This window comes from Cervus canadensis, chromosome 21 (genome assembly GCF_019320065.1).
Source record: "Cervus canadensis isolate Bull #8, Minnesota chromosome 21, ASM1932006v1, whole genome shotgun sequence".
NCBI classification, from domain to species: domain Eukaryota; kingdom Metazoa; phylum Chordata; class Mammalia; order Artiodactyla; family Cervidae; genus Cervus; species Cervus canadensis.
Window position 1 is genome coordinate 45,109,714 of NC_057406.1, and position 18,903 is coordinate 45,128,616.

At 40.7% G+C, this 18,903-nt stretch overlaps 1 protein-coding gene across 1 annotated transcript in view; it reads left to right on the forward strand.

The window, feature by feature from the left end:
* CFAP54 (cilia and flagella associated protein 54) overlaps positions 1 to 18,903 on the forward strand; it is a 291,046-nt gene that overhangs the window by 181,347 nt on the left and 90,796 nt on the right. The window contains exons 49-51 of the mRNA XM_043440645.1: positions 4,127 to 4,334; positions 7,755 to 7,834; positions 9,418 to 9,587. Of these exons, the coding sequence (XP_043296580.1) occupies positions 4,127 to 4,334; positions 7,755 to 7,834; positions 9,418 to 9,587 (458 nt within the window). The remainder of the gene's footprint in view (positions 1 to 4,126; positions 4,335 to 7,754; positions 7,835 to 9,417; positions 9,588 to 18,903) is intronic.

The window sequence follows — 18,903 nt, forward strand, 5'->3', positions numbered from 1 at the left end:
TCTATTATTGTTCATTTTATTCCACAAACTTCACTTTTAATTATCCTTCAAGTGACTCATTGTTTTTGTCTTAAAATTTGTTTTAATTTACAACCAAGTTGTCTGACATGAAAGAGCTGGTATTAGGAAGATACAAATACATATTCAACTTTCATTTTAGTGTTCTGAGACCTTGGGGTGTTTCAGGATATTTATTTCTTTCCAGTCATAAATGCCAGGGCATCCTGAAAACACTTCTTTTGGTTTTGGTTATAAAAGTAGTTTGGGGTATAAACAGAATGTCTGTCTGATTTTTTTTTTTTTTAAGAGACTGACATTATAATGGAAAACCGATTTCTATTAGTTAATTAATTAAAACAGAACTGTTAGTCTGCTTAAGACTCTTCAGATTACATTTTATATTTTCTGTAGAAAGAGAAAGGAGTGTTAGATAGCATTACTAATTAATCTTCTTTTGATCCTCAAGTGTTTGTGTGTAATTGTCAGGGCTCATTAAATCACTGTTTGCTGTGGATAAAAAAGAGAAACCTTCTCCTACACATCCCTCCACCCCTAACCAGTCTGAAGTTCCTTTTTCTAGATGGAGAATGTCAACCGTTTTCCTAGTACAATCATTTGTTACCAAATCAGTCTCAGAGTTGCTCCCTGTCTGGTTCTGATGTGGGTATTGTTTTCTGCCCTTTACAAGAGGTTAAGCAAGGAGAGTGAACAGCAACAACAGATCTCCCACTGCCAGCATTGGCTCAAAATCTCTCAGACGATGAGATTTTTCTTTTTCAGTTCACATAAGGCAAATAATTTCCTTCTCTTTAGAATCGATAGTCCTGGCATCTGCTTTTTATATTAAGTCAACAAATATTTACCAAGAGCCTGTTGTGTACAAGGCACAATTCTTGAGCTGTCAAATAAATGCATCGGTTAATCAACAATACGGATTCCAAGCCCTCAGAGAGCTTATAGTTTAGTGGGCGAGACTAGTAATAAACATGCTATATGTCTAAACATTATAAATGAGTAAATTATATAGTATGCTAGAAGGTGGGCCATGCTGCAGGGCAGAATGAGCCCAGCAGCCGATAAAGAGGGTGGGCTGGAGTGGTAATTTTGAATGAGGCAATCAGCTTAGTCATCACTGAGGGGACATTGGTGAACAGACCTGGAGCAGATAAAGTTGCAAGTCATATGAAATCTGGAGAAAGAATACTCTTAGAACAGGCTACAGTGGGTGCAAAGGCCCTGAGGCAGGATTGCCTACTTAGTGAGGGACACCTTGGCCAGTGTTCCTTGAGTTCTGTGAGCGATGGGAGAACAGTAGGAGATGGGTCAGAGAGGTAACGGGGTGGCTAGTGGTGGGGTGCCCAAATGGAGAAGGGCCTTGTAGGGCTTTCATCATCCAGGCTCTTACTCTGAACAAAAGGAGGAGCCACTGGAAGATTCAGGGCAGAGGTGTGGCCTGATCTACATTTTTTTTAAATTTATAATTTATTTATTTTTGACTGTGCTGGGTCTTCTCTGCTGCATGGACTTTTCTCTATTTGCAGTGTAGGGACTCCTGTCTAGTTGTGGAGCATGGGCTTCTCATCGCAGTGGCTTCGTTTGTTGCAGAGCGCGTGGGCTCAGTGCTGAGGCTCCTGGTTTCTTGAGCATATGCTCAATAGTTGTGGCACATGGGCTTTGTTGCTCCACGGTATGTGGGATCTTCCGGAATCAGGGATCAAACCCATGTCCCCTACATTGGCAGGCAGATACTTTACCACTGAGCCACCAGGGAAGCCCTGCTTATGTTTTAAAGGGGTCACTTTAGCTAATCTGCAGAGTCTACTGTGTGTGCCAAGTACTATTATGGTGCTGTCACTCAGGCACATTAACCAATCAACAATACAGACAAATTCTCAGTCCTCATAGAGTTTATATTTTGTGTGTATGTGTGTGTGTGTGGTGGGGAGGTGTGGAAACCAGGAATAAGATTTTGGCCATGTTGAGTTTGAGATGTCTGTTAGACCTCTAAATGGAAGCATTGAGCCAGAAGTTGATTACATGAGTCTTGAGTTAGAAGAGAAGTTGGAGCTAGACACAAACATGTAGGACTTAGCATCTAGATGAGATTAAAAACATGAGCCTGATTAAGATCATCTAAGGGGAGAGAATGAGGGTACAGAAGGGGACCAAGCCCTGGGACACTACAGTACTTAGAGGTCTGGGAGAAGAGGAGGAACCAGCAAAGATGACTGAAAAGGAGGAGTGGCTAGAAGAGGAAAAGAAGCAAGGGAGTGTGGTGGCTTGAAAGCCAAGAGAGGAGCATTTTCAAAAGAGGGAAGGTTTCATAGTGTCAAATATTGCTGACAAATGCAGTCCTGTCATTCACCAAGTCTTAAACATTCATTTTAATAAAACATTTAATAACTCTGCCGTTAGAATGCATTTTACAGTTGCAGGCATATGAATGTTTAATTGGCATATAAAATAATGGTGTCTTAGATTAACATAACATATCATATGAAGCAGGCTTCCCTGGTGGCTCAGATGGTAAAGAATTCACCTACAATGCAGGAGTCCCAGGTTCGATCCCTGGGTCAGGAAGATCCCCTGGAGAAGGGAATGGCTACTCACTCCAGTATTCTTGTCTATGAAAACTAAGAACTGAACAATGGATTTAGCCTAGAGTAGGCCATTGATGACTTTGACCAGAGGATTTCAATGTAAGGATGGAGTATGTTTACAAGAAAATGAAAGGAGAGAGATTGGAATAGTGACAACCTTGGGGGTTGTTGTTGTAAACAGAAGTGAAAATTTGAGTAGTAAATGGAGAGGGAAGTCAGAATGTAGAGAGTTAATCGGTTTTTTAAATGGAGAAGACAGTGTACTGATGAGAATGTCTCTGTAGGAAGGAAACACTTTATAAATGGAAGTGTAGCTAATTTACCATGTTGTATTAATTTCTGCTGTACGGCAAAGAGATTCAGTTTACACATACATACGTTCTCTTTCATGCTCTTTTCCGTCACGGTGTATCACAGGATACTGGATTTAGCTCTCTGTGTCACACGGCAGGACCTTGTTGTTCATCCACTCCACATATGATAGCTTACATCTGCTAACTCCAGACTCCCAGTGTGTCCCTTCCGTCTCCCCTCGTTGGCAACCACAGCTCTGTTCACTGTGTCTGTGAGTCTGCTCCTGTTTTGTAGATAAGTTTGCTCATGCCATATTTTAGATTCCACGTGTAAGTGATATCATGTGGCATTTGTCAGAAAGGGAACACTTAGGCTGTAGGAGAGAACGGCTGATCAGGCTGGTGGGGATGGGACTGATGACCTCCCTAGGCAGTGGCACCAGCCGTGGAAAGCAGGTGGGAAGGCCGGGCAGCGAGGTGGGTGCATGGCGGGGCAGGGCTGTGGGCTCTGTGGGCACTACCCTGACTGCTTCCGTTTGCTCCTCTGAGTAGAGGAAGCAAGGTTATTCGCTGGGAGGGGCATTGGGGAGGAAGTGTTAGAATTTAGAAACAAAAGGGCATGAAGTGGTTGCCTAAGGAAAGAGCAAGAGTGAATGGACTGGGAAGACGTCAGATGATGACCAGGTGGCACTGAGGCTTGGTCAGGAATGTAAAGCGGGCCCACTTAGAACAGTTGCCAGGGAAGTGTGTGTGCAGGGGACGGCCAGGAAGTTGAGGGAGTCCTCACGGTGGCCATTCTCGTGACCGACCCAGAATCTAAGCTGGGGAGGCGTTGTTTGTCTGCCTCTTCTTCCTCTTCTTCCATCCTATGGGCCCTGATTCACTCGAACTAAAGCAGAGCGGCCAGCATGCGTGGCTGGTGAGCTTTTTAGTTGCTCTGTTTTGATAGGTTGTCCCGTCCTCGATGCCAGCACCGGGTTCACTCACATTGCGTGGCAGGGCTGACTTGTGGGGCAGGTCACCCACCGGCGAGGAACGGCAGGAGCTCTGTGGACCTGCTGGCTTCGTATGACATCATGTCTCTCTCACTGGACTTGCCAATTACAGTCCTTCATGTCTAGCCCTCCATTCCTTCATCCTGTGCCAAATGAGGACTGTAGAAGGACTGAAGCTAATATCTGAAAACAGTATTTTACTACTTTTCCTGATTCTCATTTTTTCTCCATTTTTTAGGCACTTGATGATTTAATAAATAAAGGCATGCCTCTAATTCTGGTTACAATCAGCCAGCAACATCTCTTAAATAAGTTTTTATTTGCTAAAGCATACTTTTTCATAAATGTGGCTGCAACAATAAATTGTGTCCCAGAACAGATAGTGAAACCAGTCGGCCATGGAGTTATGAATGAGAAAAGCAGACCAAATCTTCCAAACTTGAAAGGTAACGTTTTATTTTATTTATTTTTTGCTTATTTCTCTTTTTATTTCCTTTCCCTTCCAATTCCCCACTCTACCCACTATAGTCCATATAAACATTCTAGCAGGTATTCTTTCATAGTTTTCTCTGAGTTCACTTAATGACACATATGTGCTTAAGTCTAGGTGCCGTACTTTTTTTTACATTATGTACAGTTGACCCTTGAGTAACACAGGTTTGAATTGTGCAGGTCCACTGGTATATCAAATTTTTTCAGTAGTGAACATTTCAATACTGCAAATCTGTGGTTGGCTGACTCTACAGATGCTAAACAGTGGATATAGAGGACTGACTATACCAAGCATCGAGTATAAATTATACATGGATTTTTGACTGCATGGAGGGTCAGTGCCCCTAACCTCTATGTTGATCAAGGGTCAGCTGCACAAACAAAATCAGATTTGTCATTTGCTTAACAGATGATGTATTTTTCATTTTTCTGCTTTCCGCGATTCTTATGTAGAAAGCTTTGCTAAGCCACCCCAAGTCAACTGCTTTGCTTTGTCTCCCATCTCGGCTGTGTGGTGTTCTGTGCTGTGAACATCCCATGATTTATTCAACCATTCCTTTGTTGTGTGTTCATTTTGTTTCCAGGATATGGAATATCTGCATATCCCTAGATACCGCCATATCCAGGGATATGCAGAAGCACTCCATATCCATATTATAGTATATATTTCTATGGGATAAGATATCCATGGATGGAATTTATAGCCCACATATACATATAAAACTATATAAGCATTTTGTAAATGTAATAATGTTGCCTTAAAATAGTTTTTTTTTTAACCTCTAAGTATGATATTAACTGTGAGTTTTTCATAGCTGTCCTTTGTCACGTAGAGGAATTTCTCTTCTGTTCCTAAGTTGTTGAGTGATCTTATCACGAAAGGGTGTTCAGTTCAGTTCAGTTCAGTCACTCAGTAGTGTCCGACTCTTTGTGACCCCATAGACTGCAGCACACCAGGCCTCCCTGTCCATCACCAACTCCCGGAGTTTACTCAAACTCACGCTCATTGAGTCAGTGATGGCATCCAACCATCTTATCCTCTGTCGTCCCCTTCTCCTCCTGCCTTCAGTCTTTCCCAGCATCAGGGTCTTTTCCAGTGAGTCAGTTCTTCACATCAGGTGGCCAAAGTATTGGAGTTTCAGCTTCAGTATTAGTCCTTCCAATGAATATTCAGGACTGATTTCCTTTGGGATGGACTGGTTTGATCTCCTTGCAGTCCAACAGACTCTCAAGAGTCTTCTCCAACACCACAGTTCAAAAGCATCAATTCTTCGGCACTCAGCTTTCTTTATAGTCCAGTTCTCACATCCACACATGACTACTGGAAAAACCATAACTTTGTCTAGATGGACCTTTGTCAGCAGTGTCTCTGCTTTTTAATATGCTGTCTAGGTTGGTCACAGCTTTTCTTCCAAGGAGCAAGCATCTTTTAATTTCATGGCTGCAGTCGCCACCTGGAGTGATTTTGGAGCCTAAGAAAATAAAGTCTGTCTCTGTTTCCATTGTTTATCCATCTGTTTGCCATGAAGTGATGGGACCAGATGCCATGACTGTAGTTTTTTGAAAGTTGAGTTTTAAGCCAGCTTTTTCACTCTCTTTCACTTTCATCAAGAGGCTCTTTAGTTTCTTTTCACTTTCTGCCGTAAGGGTGGTATCATCTGTGTATCTGAGGTTATTGATATTTCTCCCAGCAATCTTGATTCCAGCTTGTGCTTTATCCAGCCCAGCATTTTGCATGATGTACTCTGCATATAAGTTAAATATGGTGTTGGATTTTATTAAATGTTTTTGCTGTGTCTATTAAGATGATTATATGTTTTTATTTTGTATTCTATCAATAAGGGTGTATTGGTTGATTTTTGAGTGTTTAATCATCCTTGCTTTCTTGGGATAAATCCCACTGGTCATGGTGTAACATCTTTATATATATTCCTGGATTGTTTGCTGGGATTTTCTTAAAGATTTTTGCATCCATATTCATGTGATATATTGTGTAGTTTTTTCTTTTTTTCTTATGATGTCTTTGTCTAGTTTTGGTATCAGAATAATATGACCTCTGTTTTAAAGTGTAAGTTTTATTATTATTCAGGTATGGTAAGGCCAACTGTGGAGAAGGAAATGCAACCCACTCCAGTATTCTTGACTTGATAATCCTGTGGACAGAGGAGCCTGGCGGGCTACAGTCCATGGGATCACAGAGTTGGATACGACTGAGTGACTAACACTTTCACACACACACACCTAAGGCCAACAGATGAACTGACTGCCAGTGAAAACATAGTTTGTTATTTAGAGCCCCCAAGAGGGAGGGGCTTAATGCAGCATGGGACTGCTGCTCAGGAGGCAGACAGGGCCCGAGGGAGATGTGGGTCAGACCCTTCCCAGGGCTTCCCCAGCCAGCCTCCAGGCATCTGTCCTCTATCCTTGTCTCTCTTGCCCTTTCCCTTGGGGAAGAAGACCACCTCCCAGATCTTTCTTCTGGGCCCTGTTTCATCCTCAGCTGACCCTTAGCTCCAGAGCCTCCTAATTTAGGAGAAGAGCCAGGTAGGTTGAAGTTGGAAGGGAGGAAGTCAAGAGTATTCAGTTTCATGTTATTCTGGACTCCCTGTTCCACTTGGCAAACTTAGCCTCTTTACGTGGGTCATTTGTGCATTAATTCCTAGTCAAATAAGAACTTGTCATTTTCCCTCCTCTTGTAGCCAGGCTTACTAAAGCAGGCAAAGACTGCAATCTAAATTGTCTCAGTTCTCCCTTGCTCAGAATGAGGGCTGGCTTTGGATTGTAGGTAGGCATGTCAAGATGTTTGAGGATTGTAGGTTGTGCTGTTCCAAATGGCCTCACTCTCTGGTCTTAGAGTGAGGGGCTGGTGCAGATCAGCAGTACTGATACCTCCAAGGAGATCTTACTGAGATATTAGAAACATCTAGAAGACTCAGAATACTTTGCGAGCCAGATAGGATCCCAGGTGAGGAACCACTCCTTTGTATCAGTAGTCGATTAACTTGAATGGCATCAACAAACATACGAAAGATCCTTTCAGAATTGTCTTGGAGAAGGAAATGGCAACGTACTCCAGTATTCTTGCCTGGAGAATCCCTTGGACAAAGGAGCCTGGTGGGCTACTCCATGGGGTCATAGAGTTGGACACAACTGAGTGACTGACACACACATACACAATTGTTTTAAGAATCAGCTGTAGTCTTATAATGTATGATAGTTGAGGACCAGTGTATATAGCAATATATATCTAATTATCATTGTGGTTGATTTTTAAACATTGTATTTCCCAACTAATGGTAAGTTTTATAAATTAGAATTCACATTTAAGCTACCCATAGATATATGTAGTTCTTCCAAAATGTTGTGTTTTGTAGAGTTGTGTTTAAAGGACGAGGGAGGCTCACTTTATCATCTGACAAAATTGAAAGAGAACTTTGCTCTTAGCACACTAAAGGTAAGTTAAAAAAAAAAAATTCTCAAATCATAGTGAGTCAGTTACCAAAATGCCCACTCTTAGGCCCTGGCCAGGCCAACTTTCAGGTTTGTGCTCACTGTTGTGAAATCTGTTACTTTTCTTTCCCAAGCATGGGCTGGGGCCAGAGATGGGTCTACTCCCCATGAGAAAAGCAGATGCTGAGTGGTGTCAGACTTTGACCTTTTAACTCAGTTAAGTTGTTGTGGCAAATAAGATTTATTATTTGATGGGATCTAAGCTTTGATAGGAGATGTTTGGCATCTCCTAATCTCAGCAGTGATTCACAGCAGCAACGACAACAGAACCATGTATTCAGTGCTTACTGTTATACATGACAGACACTTTGCATTATGTTTAATTCTCACAACTCTGTGATGTACCTGTTAATCATTTTTGAACTATATTGTGCTGAATGATGAATAAATTGAGGCTTAGACAGTAAGAAATTCACTAATGCTATGTAATTGATAAAATACAGATCATGTTCTTAACCATTATATTAAATTACCCTAGTCCTTACATAATATTTACTTCCCTATACAAAGAAGTCTTCAGAGACCTGTTCCTTGAAAGTTTAGTTGGGCTCTTTTTCTTTTGCTAATTAGTACTGGTTCTCCACTGTAAAATCTTGTTATCTTCACATTACAAGTTAGATGAGCATAGTTTAATTTGAAATACAATTGATCCTCATTGTTTACAGATTCAGTATTTGCTGATTTGCTAAAATTTACTTGTAACCTCCAAATCAAAGCCCTTGGCTCTTTCGTGGTCATTTGGGGACCTGCACAGAGCATAGAAGAATTTGATTTTTCTGACATGCACATTCTCAGCCAAGTTGAACAAGACAATGGTGACTTTTTGTTTCCACTCTCATACTATAAACAAGTGTCCCTTTTCATGGTGTATTTATTGCCAAGCTTTTCACATTTTTGTGGGGGTTTTGTCATTTCACTATTTGAAATGGCCCCTAAGCATAAAGCTGAAATGCTGTCTAGTAATCCTAAGTTCAAGAAGTCTGCGATGTGCCTTTTGGAGAACATGTCTGTGTTAGACAAGCTTCAGTCAGGCATGAGTTATAGAGCTCCTGGCTGTGAGTTCAGGGTTAATGAATCTACAGTATGTATTCAATTATGTGTCTTTAAACATAGACACACATTAAACAAGATTATGTATTGATCAGCTGACAAAAATGGTGTGACCAGAGGCTTGTAGGAACCTATCCCTGTATTTCCCCTAGGAGTAATGCTTCAGCCTCACTGACTCAGTGTTGGCAGGACCTTTGCAGAACACAGCTACTGTGAATAAGCAAGTATGGGCATCCGCTGTGTGTGCAGTAAAGGGTCACTGTCCTGCACCTTACTCCTGCCGTTACTTCTCTTTTCATTCTCTGCTACCTTTTCCTGTTCACTGAGCTCTCTTCTCTGATGACTTTGTTCAGATTTCCTTTTTGCTCTTCCATTCATTGTTACTTTTTCGTACGTAAAAAATATTTGCTGAGTAAGGATGAGATGTGGTCTGTATCATGTCTGGACTTGGGTGACTGCGTGGTATTCTTTCTTTAGTCAATTTTACTGACAGAAGCTGAAGACAAGCTCAACACCCTTCTGCCAGAGATGGAACATCCAAGCCATAAGGACCTCTCTCAGTGTTCTGCTGGCGAGCTGGAGATTGTGGTGGAGGCCAGACTGCAGCTGGCTGCCATCGCCCTGCAGAGACACCGGGCAGCATACAGGCGAGTGTCTGCACAGACGATTTCTTCCTCACCCTAACTTGTTCAGTATTCTCAGTTTTATGTAAGCTCCATAGCTTCCTAGATGAATAGAGCAGACTAATGATTCAGGGTTTCTTTTTTTACATGGTACTACACTTAAAACTATAGTCCTCAACAAATGAGTTGGTTTATTAAAGCACATAGCTCGGATGTTTCATGTCAAACATTAGCAAATTCACAGACCTCTCCTTTTAAAAATTAATCTATTTTTTTAAAAGGCAGAATCTAAATTCCTTATAGTTTTTTACAAATAACACCTGTGCAATGTTTTTTTCCCAACCAATAACAATGGATAACCAATAACAATATTAAAAATTAACTCTATTTTTAAGAAGTTACTATGAACTATGTTGTGCTGAACCACTGAATAAACTGTTGTAGGTGGCAGATTTTTTTAATGTGATGCAATTGCTAATGTCAGATTTTTCCTTTCATTTGTTCATTGATTGATTCATATATAGTGATCAGTATCTGTTGACATGCCAAGTCGCTTCAGTCATGTCTGATTCTTTGTAATCCCTTGGACTGTAGCTTGTAAGGCTCCTCTGTCCGTGGGACTGTCCAGGCAAGAATACTGGAATGGGTTGTCATGTCCTCCTCCAGGGGATCTTCCTGACCCAGGGGTTGTAACCACATCCCTTATGTCTCCTGCATTGGCAGGCAAGTTCTTTACCACTAGCGCCACCGGGGGCTTCTCCCAGCTGTCTGCAGTGTGGGAGACCTAGGTCAGATCACTTTTCACTTTCTTTCATCTGCTGAGTACCTCTTTCTTGGGCTCTGTTCTAGACACTGAGGATACAAAGATGAATAGAATATAGTTTCTGTATTCAAAAGCTCATAGACATGTAAACACTTGAGTAGTTAAAATGCTTCTCAATGATTTTTTAATATTGAATAATATAGAAATATACTTTAAAGAGCTTCCCGTATTAGTTATGATCATCACCTCTATCATGAGTATGCTTTCAAAAGTGATATTTTGAATAATGAGCAAATTTCTTATATTAACATTCATTCACAAAATAATTTAGGGGCATCTACAATATGCTAGGCACAGTCCTAAGTTCTGTATCCCAGTAGGCAAAAAATACATAACAATATTGACAAAAATCCTACCCTCATGGAGTTTATAATCTAATAGAAGATAAACAGGCTGACAATAAACTGTAAACCTAACAGTTAGGTAAACTGTATAGTATAGCCAAAAATAAGTGTTACGGAGAATATCTGAAGGCAGGAGGAAAAGGAAGGTTATCCTTTTAAAGTTGTGCTGTTGTAGTAAAGAGAATGACTCCATTTAGATGTTCATTAACTGACTGCTCCCACTTTCCCTTTTCCTGCCCCATGCCCAGACAAGCAGAGAAGAAAGCCTAGTTGCCCCCTCCTTTGGTGCTGGTGGGCAGTTTAAGCCGCATAGACGCTGACCCGCACCTGGGAAGCCTTAACCCAGCCCCGCCTGTTAATCACCATAAAGCCCAGGCAGTTGCTTTTCTCTTCTCTCTTTAGACGTTTTCACCTGTTTGGGAGGCGGCTGTGCCCTTCCTGGATAGTTTCCCTATGGAAGTAGTCCACCTCTGCATAGTCTTCTTGATGTGCTTGGCATCAGTACTGATATATAGCCAAATCTGGGGTGGTCAGGTTAGACTTTATTGATGAGGTGACATCTGAACAAATAAACATGGGGGTTGCCCATGCAAACACCTGTAGACAGAGTGTTGTAGGCTGTCTGAGGGATAGCACAGGGCCTCTTGTGGCTAAATGCAGCAAGTGAGAGTTTTCAGAGGTCCTCACAGATGTCCTTGGTGGGGGAGGCAGATCATAAAGGGTTTTGTGGCCAGGGTGAAGACTCTGGCTTTTCCTCTGAGGGAACTAGGGAGTCATAGTGTTTTGAGCAGAAGAATGACATGATCTGATTTTCACTTCCAAGGGGTGACTCCAGTTGTTAGGTGGAGAATTGGTTATAGGAGAGAAAGGGTTTGAAAGCAGAGAGATCAGCTGGGGAAGCTGTTGTAATAAGAAGGAAGATGTTAGTGGTTCTGAAAAGGGTGGTAGCACTGAGGGTGCTGAGAAGTCGTTGGATTCTGGGTATATTTTGAAAGTAGAGCTGTTAGAATCTGCTGATGCATTAGCTGTAGAGTAGTGAGAAAAAGAGAGGAGTTTCAAAAGAAATTGTCCCTCACCAAAATGGGGAAGACTGCAGAAGTGCAGGTTATTTAAGGGAAAGATATGAAGTTACATTTTGTACGTGTTTAGATTGAGATGTCCCTTTAAGGTACAATTGGCAATGTCAAATATTCTTGGAGTCTTTAGAATATAGATAGTATTTAAAGCCTCTGTTTTTTAAAATACGTATTTGTTTGGCTGCCCCAGGTCTTAGTTGTGGCATGGGGCATGTAGGATCTAGTTCCCTGACCAGGGATTGAACCTGGGCCCCCTGCATTGAGAATGCAGCAGAATCTTAGTTACTGGACCACCAGGGAAGTCCTTTAAAGCCTTTATAATGAATGAGATTCCTTAGGGAGTGTGAGTAGATGAATGAAAGAAAAAGACCAAGGACTGAGGGTTGGGCGTGGTGAAAGATTGGGGAGAAAATGAGTAACCAGCCAAGGAAACTGAGGAGAAATGACTAGTAAAAAAAAAAAAAGAAAACCAAGAGATTATGAAATCTGGAAATCCACATGAAGAAAGTGTGTCAAGGAGAATGGAGTGATCAGCTGTGCCAAGAGCTCCATAGATGGAGATGAGAACAAAGAATTGGCAATTGGATGATTTATAAACATGGACATCACCAGGTGCTTTGTACTTTGACAGGAGTAATTTTCAAAGGTAATGGGGGAAAGAACATGTTGAGAGTGGTTTTATGATAACATGGGAGGAGAGAGATTGGAGTACGCAAGTAAAGATGATTCTTTTGAGGAATTTTCATGTAAAGGGAAGTAGAGAAATAGAGTGAAGTTGGTAGAAGTAGGATCAAGACAAAGTTTTTTGAGATGAGAGCAACAATAATGTATTATATACTGATGAAAACGACTCAGGAGAGAGAGTGAATCTGATGCTCTGATATAATTTGTACACAGTAGGGTAGGGTTCTAGTCCAGTCTTCTCTGTTTCTCTAATGCAGAATAAAATTATCCCCTAGCTTGGGATTTCAGAAAGGTCTCTGCGGACTAGCCAGGAACCTGCTTGCTGCTTGCCCTGAGTATAGTTGGAAAAAGAGTAACCCAAGACAAATAAGTTCCTCAGATGGATGCTTTTGGCAAGTGCAGGGTCCAAACTGGCACTGACAATGAAATGCAGAAACCTTGAGAAATGAACTTTGAAACTGGTCTTGACATCACAAAGCTGGAACAGAGACAAAGCCAAATTTGTCTCATGGAGATTAACTTAGGAAATGCAGGACTCCCACGGAAAATAACTGCTGGTAAAGTTAGCACAGAGGCAAATACCATAAACCAAATGAGGAAACAGCCTCAGAAGATAGCAGGCTTTGCAGCCCAAGATATGAACTGTTCAAAGATGTGAAGGATGGAAGAGAATGAGGCAAGATTATAAAAGGAATAGGTGAATTTAGGGGAAAAAAAAACTAAATAGAGATTTTAGAACTGAAAAATATAATCATTGAATGAAAAGAAGAAATGATCAAATTAGATGGAAACAATTTTTTTCCCTCTCCTTCCTCAGTATACTGAAATTCTGTGCATTAGGCCCTATGCATTGGATCCAGAATTTGGAAAGGGACTTAATTTTTTAGATGGCCATTCTCTTTAAACAGAAGTGCTCCTGCCGCCTTTGCAAAGGGGGAGTCAGTTCAGCAGAAACCCCCCTTTGCTTGTGCTTAGATTGGTAACATACAGTCGTCTCATCATTGTGAACCTTGATTGAAGGCTTTCCATGTTTGTTATTCAGTCGCTAAACTGCAACCTCATGGACTGTAGCTCACCGGGCTCCACTGAGTCCACATCTAAATTTGATTTTATGTTAGAGACAGTACAGGTTTGGGGGAATTTATAAATTTTTGTGGTTTCTAAGCAGTGATGAAAATCCATAAAGTCTGTTTGGGGCAGTGATTCTCAAATGTGGTCTGCAGATCTCTGGATATTCCTGAGACACTTTCAGGGAGGTCTGTGAGGTTAGAACTATTTTTATATTAGTTTATAACATAATAAACTATGTGTATTATAGTTTATAAAATGAAGATGTTTTTTGCCTTTTTTGTGTGTTGTTATTTGCAACTGATGCTGCAAAAGCAACAGTGGTAAAACTTCCATCAGCTCACCATGAGTCAAAGCAGTGACACCAAAGCCAACTAGTTGTCCTTCTGTTCTTCACTGCTGCATGCTTGTGATTAAAAAAAAGACAAGGCAGATTCACTTAAGAATGCTTTTGCTGAAGCAGTAGAATCTGTTACATTCATAAATATCTACTCTTAAATAAATTTGTAATAATCTGTGGGAATATATTAAGTGGGAAGTGTACCTCAAGTTGTGGTTCCAAATAGGAAAAGGAGTACGTCAAGGCTGAACATTGTCACCCTGCTTATTTAACTTATATGCAGAGTACATCATGAGAAACGCTGGGCTGGAGGAAGCACAAGCTGGAATCAAGACTGCCGAGAGAAATATCAATAACCTCAGATATGCAGATGACACCACCCTTATGGCAGAGAGTGAAGAAGAACTAAAAAGCCTCTTGATGAAAGTAAAAGAGGAAAATGAAAAAGTTGGCTTAAAACTCAATATTCAGAAAACTAAGATCATGGCATCTGGTCCCATCACCTCATGGGAAATAGATGGGGAGACAGTGGAAACAGTGTCAGACTTTATTTTTTTGGGCTCCAAAATCACTGTGGATGGTGACTGCAGCCATGAAATTAAAAGACGCTTACTCCTTGGAAGGAAATTTATGACCAACCTAGATAGCATATTGAAAAGCAGAGACATTACTTTTGCCAACAAAGGTCCATCTGGTCAAGGCTAAGGTTTTTCCAGTGGTCATGTATGGATGTGAGAGTTGGACTGTGAAGAAAGCTGAGTGCCAAAAAAATTGATGCTTTTGAGCTGTGGTGTTAGAGAAGACTCTTGAGAGCCCCTTGGACTGCAAGGAGATCCAGCCAGTCCATCCTAAAGGAGATCAGTCCTGGGTGTTCATTGGAAGGACTGATGCTGAAGCTGAAACTCCAATATTTTGGCCACCTCATGCGAAGAGTTGACTCATTGGAAAAGACCCTGATGCTGGGAGGGATTGGGGGCAGGAGGAGAAGGGGGCGACAGAGGATGAGATGGCTGGATGGCATCACCGACTCAATGGGCATGAGTTTGGGTAAACTCCGGGAGTTGTTGATGGACAGGGAGGCGTGGCGTGCTGCGATTCATGGGGTCGCACAGAGTCGGACACGACTGAGCGACTGAACGGAACTGAACTGAACTGAACTGTACCTCAAGCACTCCCTCTGCGTAGCACAGTCTGATGGCTGTCGTGAGGAAGAGAATGCATGTAGATGAATTGAGAGCTGGCTAAGCTGTTTTTCTCATGGAACAACATTTTCGTTTGTAAAAACAACTGACAAACCATGATTATTCAGAGTTGGGTATTTGACAGGCATTTTGTTGAAAATGAGTGAAATGAACATGCCATTTCTAGGAAAACAACTAATTGTTTTTGTTGCCAGTGATAAAATCTAAACTTGCATGAGAAAACTGGAGTTTTGGAAAATTTGTATTTGCCATCATGAGCTTGACAGTTTTCTAATGCTTAGGTTTTTTGGATGAGACTGGCAGTGACATTAATGGGCATTGTTTTTTAAAAATTGTGTAATGAAATGCTTCAACATCAAGGGGATCTGTATAACTCAGGGAGATTATGTTTTCTAAATGACCGCATATGATGTTCCCAAATCCTGGTTAACAAGAAAGACCATTAGGTTTTCATGTAACTGAGTAGGAAAAGTGCATCAGTGGATGGGATTACATTTCACATAGCAACAAAGTTAAGAAACTATAATTTGTTGGGCTTCCCTGGTGGCTCAGACAAGAATCTGCCTGCAATGCGGGAGGCCTGGATTTGATCCCTGGGTTGGGAAGATCTCCTGAAGGAGGGCACAACAATGCACTCCAGTATTCTTGTTTGGAAAATCAGAGGAGCCTGGTGGGCTACCATTCATGGGGGTGCAAAGAGTCTGACATGATTGAGCAACTAAGCATATCATTTGTCACATGTTGGTATAGTATCAAGGAAGAATATTCACAATTATTTGAAGAGGCTCTTAAAATACCCCTCCCATGTCCAGTCACTATCTGTGTGAGGCCTAGTCTTCTGTACTTCAACCAAACATTATGTCACAACAGACTGACTAGTCTTCTATTCAGTAGATTTTCTCTTTTCAAGTCAGATATTAAAGAGCTTTGCAAAATGCAAAAACAATGGCATCTTTCTCACTATTTTTTGTTTTTGAAAATATATTTTCCATAAAATACATTATTTATATTGAAATGTAATGAGGTTTTATTTTTAAATGAATTAGTAAATGTTAATGAATTTAAACATGACTCAATTTAATTTCCAATATGGTAAATATTGATAGAGCTCTTTGATGGTTCTCAATAATTTTTAAGAATGTAAATGGGTGTTTAGATTAAAAAGAAAACTTGGACCCACTGGTTTAAAGTATTGGCACATTTGTAACCATCTTTAAACTACACTGGTAGTTGGTTAAAATAGGCTTACATGGCTCAGAGGGTAAAGAACAGGCCTGCAATGCAGGAGATACAGGAGGCATGGCTTCGATCCCTGGGGTACTGAGATTCCCTGGAGGAAGAAATGGCAACCCAGTATTCTTGCCTGGGAAATTCTATGGACAGAGGAGCCTGGTGGGCTACAGTCCAAAGGATTGCAAAGAGGCAGACATGACTGAGTGACTAAGTACACACGATAATACACCATTTTCCCCCCTGAAGTCTGAAGACAAAGGAACTTTTACTATATTATTTCCTATAGAAAATAAATGATTTGAATATATCATATATAAATATATATTTAGAAAATATTTATATATCTTAATGTATATTATATATATGATTATGTGTGTTATCACTATATATGTGTATCTATATATGGAAAATAATGAATATATGATTTCCCATGGTGGCAGATGGAACTGTTTTCTCCAAACTGTGTCTCAGAGAGCAATAGCAACTGTGGAAAATATTTCTTGTCTCTTACTTTCTTTGTTTCCCCAGCTCTCTACTGTCTTATATATACCCTTTTAGTGTGGATGATTTTTTTCTTTAGTGAAGAAGAATGAAATGAGAAACTAAACATTATAAAATAGCATAGAAAGGAATGTCACAACAGAACTTTAATTTGACAACCAGATAGATGTATGCAAATAATATGCAAGTATACCAGAATCGCACCAATTTTAAGTCCATGAGCCAGGCCCTTGGGACAAAACCTGCGAAAACTTTGCTACTGCTGACTGTCGGTGACAGCGCTGTCACTTGGGAAAGTCTACTGTCAGGATGAATGTGTTTTTGCGGGTGAACTTCACTCTCTGTGAGCTTCCGTTTGGGCGCTGCGGAGAGTGTTGGACAGTCCCTTTTCCAAATGATGGTTAGCTTGACATTTCATGATTCTTCTAATAAAATTATGTGTCAAGGAAATTGAAAGGCACGTTCCCTCGGGTGACAGGTGGAGTAAGCCACATAGATTTATGAGAACAAACTGACCATTTCTGTCATGAATGTTAATAAGAAATAAATGAGATCAAAGTTACGCAAACTGTATTTCTACTCCTTTCAGGGCTGCCTCTCTATTTCAGAATCCCATCGTCTTCATTGCTTTAAATGTTCCTTTCTATTCTCCTTTGTATTTAATTTATTGTCTAAATCGGATAACATTTGAGCCTTTTAATTTTGTGTCAGAATGAAATGTCCTTCTGTTGGGATTCAGACTGTTTATAATCAGTAATCCTCCTGCACTTTCTGTCTGCCTAGTGCAGAGGAGAAAACTGGAAGTTTTCCCTTGTGCAACTAAGCAGCATCAGGTGGATTGAGACATACCAGTATGTTTATATTTTATTCACTAAGTTTTGGGGTTTGCAATATTCCAAACTTTGTATCTCACTTCTCTTGAAATCAGAATTAGGCCTTCTGATCAGAAGAGTGAGATAAGTACTGTTTTCTTCTTCCAGGTTCTCGAGTTGCTATCCTGTGCTAACTCTGAAGCTACTCGATAAACAAAGTGCCTTAGAAGCGTGTTTGTAGCCTTCAGGGGGGAAGGGTGTAGGGGAGAGGAGATTCTGTACCTGTACACAAACCCCATCAACATTATGTTGTTGTTTTTTGTTTGTTTGTTTGTTTCCTGCTTGCTTGTTTGATTTTAATTTTTTTAAAAAAACTAGTTTAGATAATCACAAGTCATATTTTAGAAAATACAAGTATCTAAACCAGTTTAATGACCAAGTAAAAATCCTGAGAGTTTGAAATTCGGTAATGGCTGAAAAGCTTTGATGCTGGTTAACAACTCAGAAAAAAACCAATTTAGTCCTTGCATTTTCCCTGTCCAACTTTATACATCAATAATGACAGCTAGGAGGATTATAGCAAGGATGCACTGAATACCGTCTGTTTGCTGAGCACTCCTCTTTTCTGAGAACATCCTGCTCTCAATAGAATGCAACTCTGTGAGGTCAGGTACTGTATCCATAACCCCGAGATTTGCTTCTGGCCCACAGCAGGTGCTCAATACATATTTTTGAGCATATAAAAGACTAATATCCTTTAATATCCTTAAGATAACCCCATTTAATGAAGCTTACTGAGTAGAATGCAAGGTAAAAGACATTAAAAAACTGGACAAAGAGGGCCTTTACGTACAGTTAACAATAATCAGATAGTAATATAAATGTGGGACCAAGTAACACTGTGCCAGGATAAACAGAACGCAGTGTGTTAGAATTGTAAAAAGGAAGAAGCCACACAGCAGAAGGATGAGTCTGAGAATGCTGCCGGCTCCAGTGGCCTGGGTTCTGATCCTGCCTCCCTTTCTACCCGAGTCACCTTCGTTGTTCAGCCGCTCAGACGTGTGTGGCTCTTTGTGCCTCCCTGGACTGCAGCACGCCAGCCTTCCCTGTCCTTCACTATCTGCTCAAACCCATGTCCATTGAGTCACCTTAGGCAAGTCATTTAGCATTTCTGGGTCTCAATTAACTCATCTATCAAATAGGAATGATAATAATGCATACTTTGTAGGTTTGTGGTGGGGATTAATTCACAGAAAG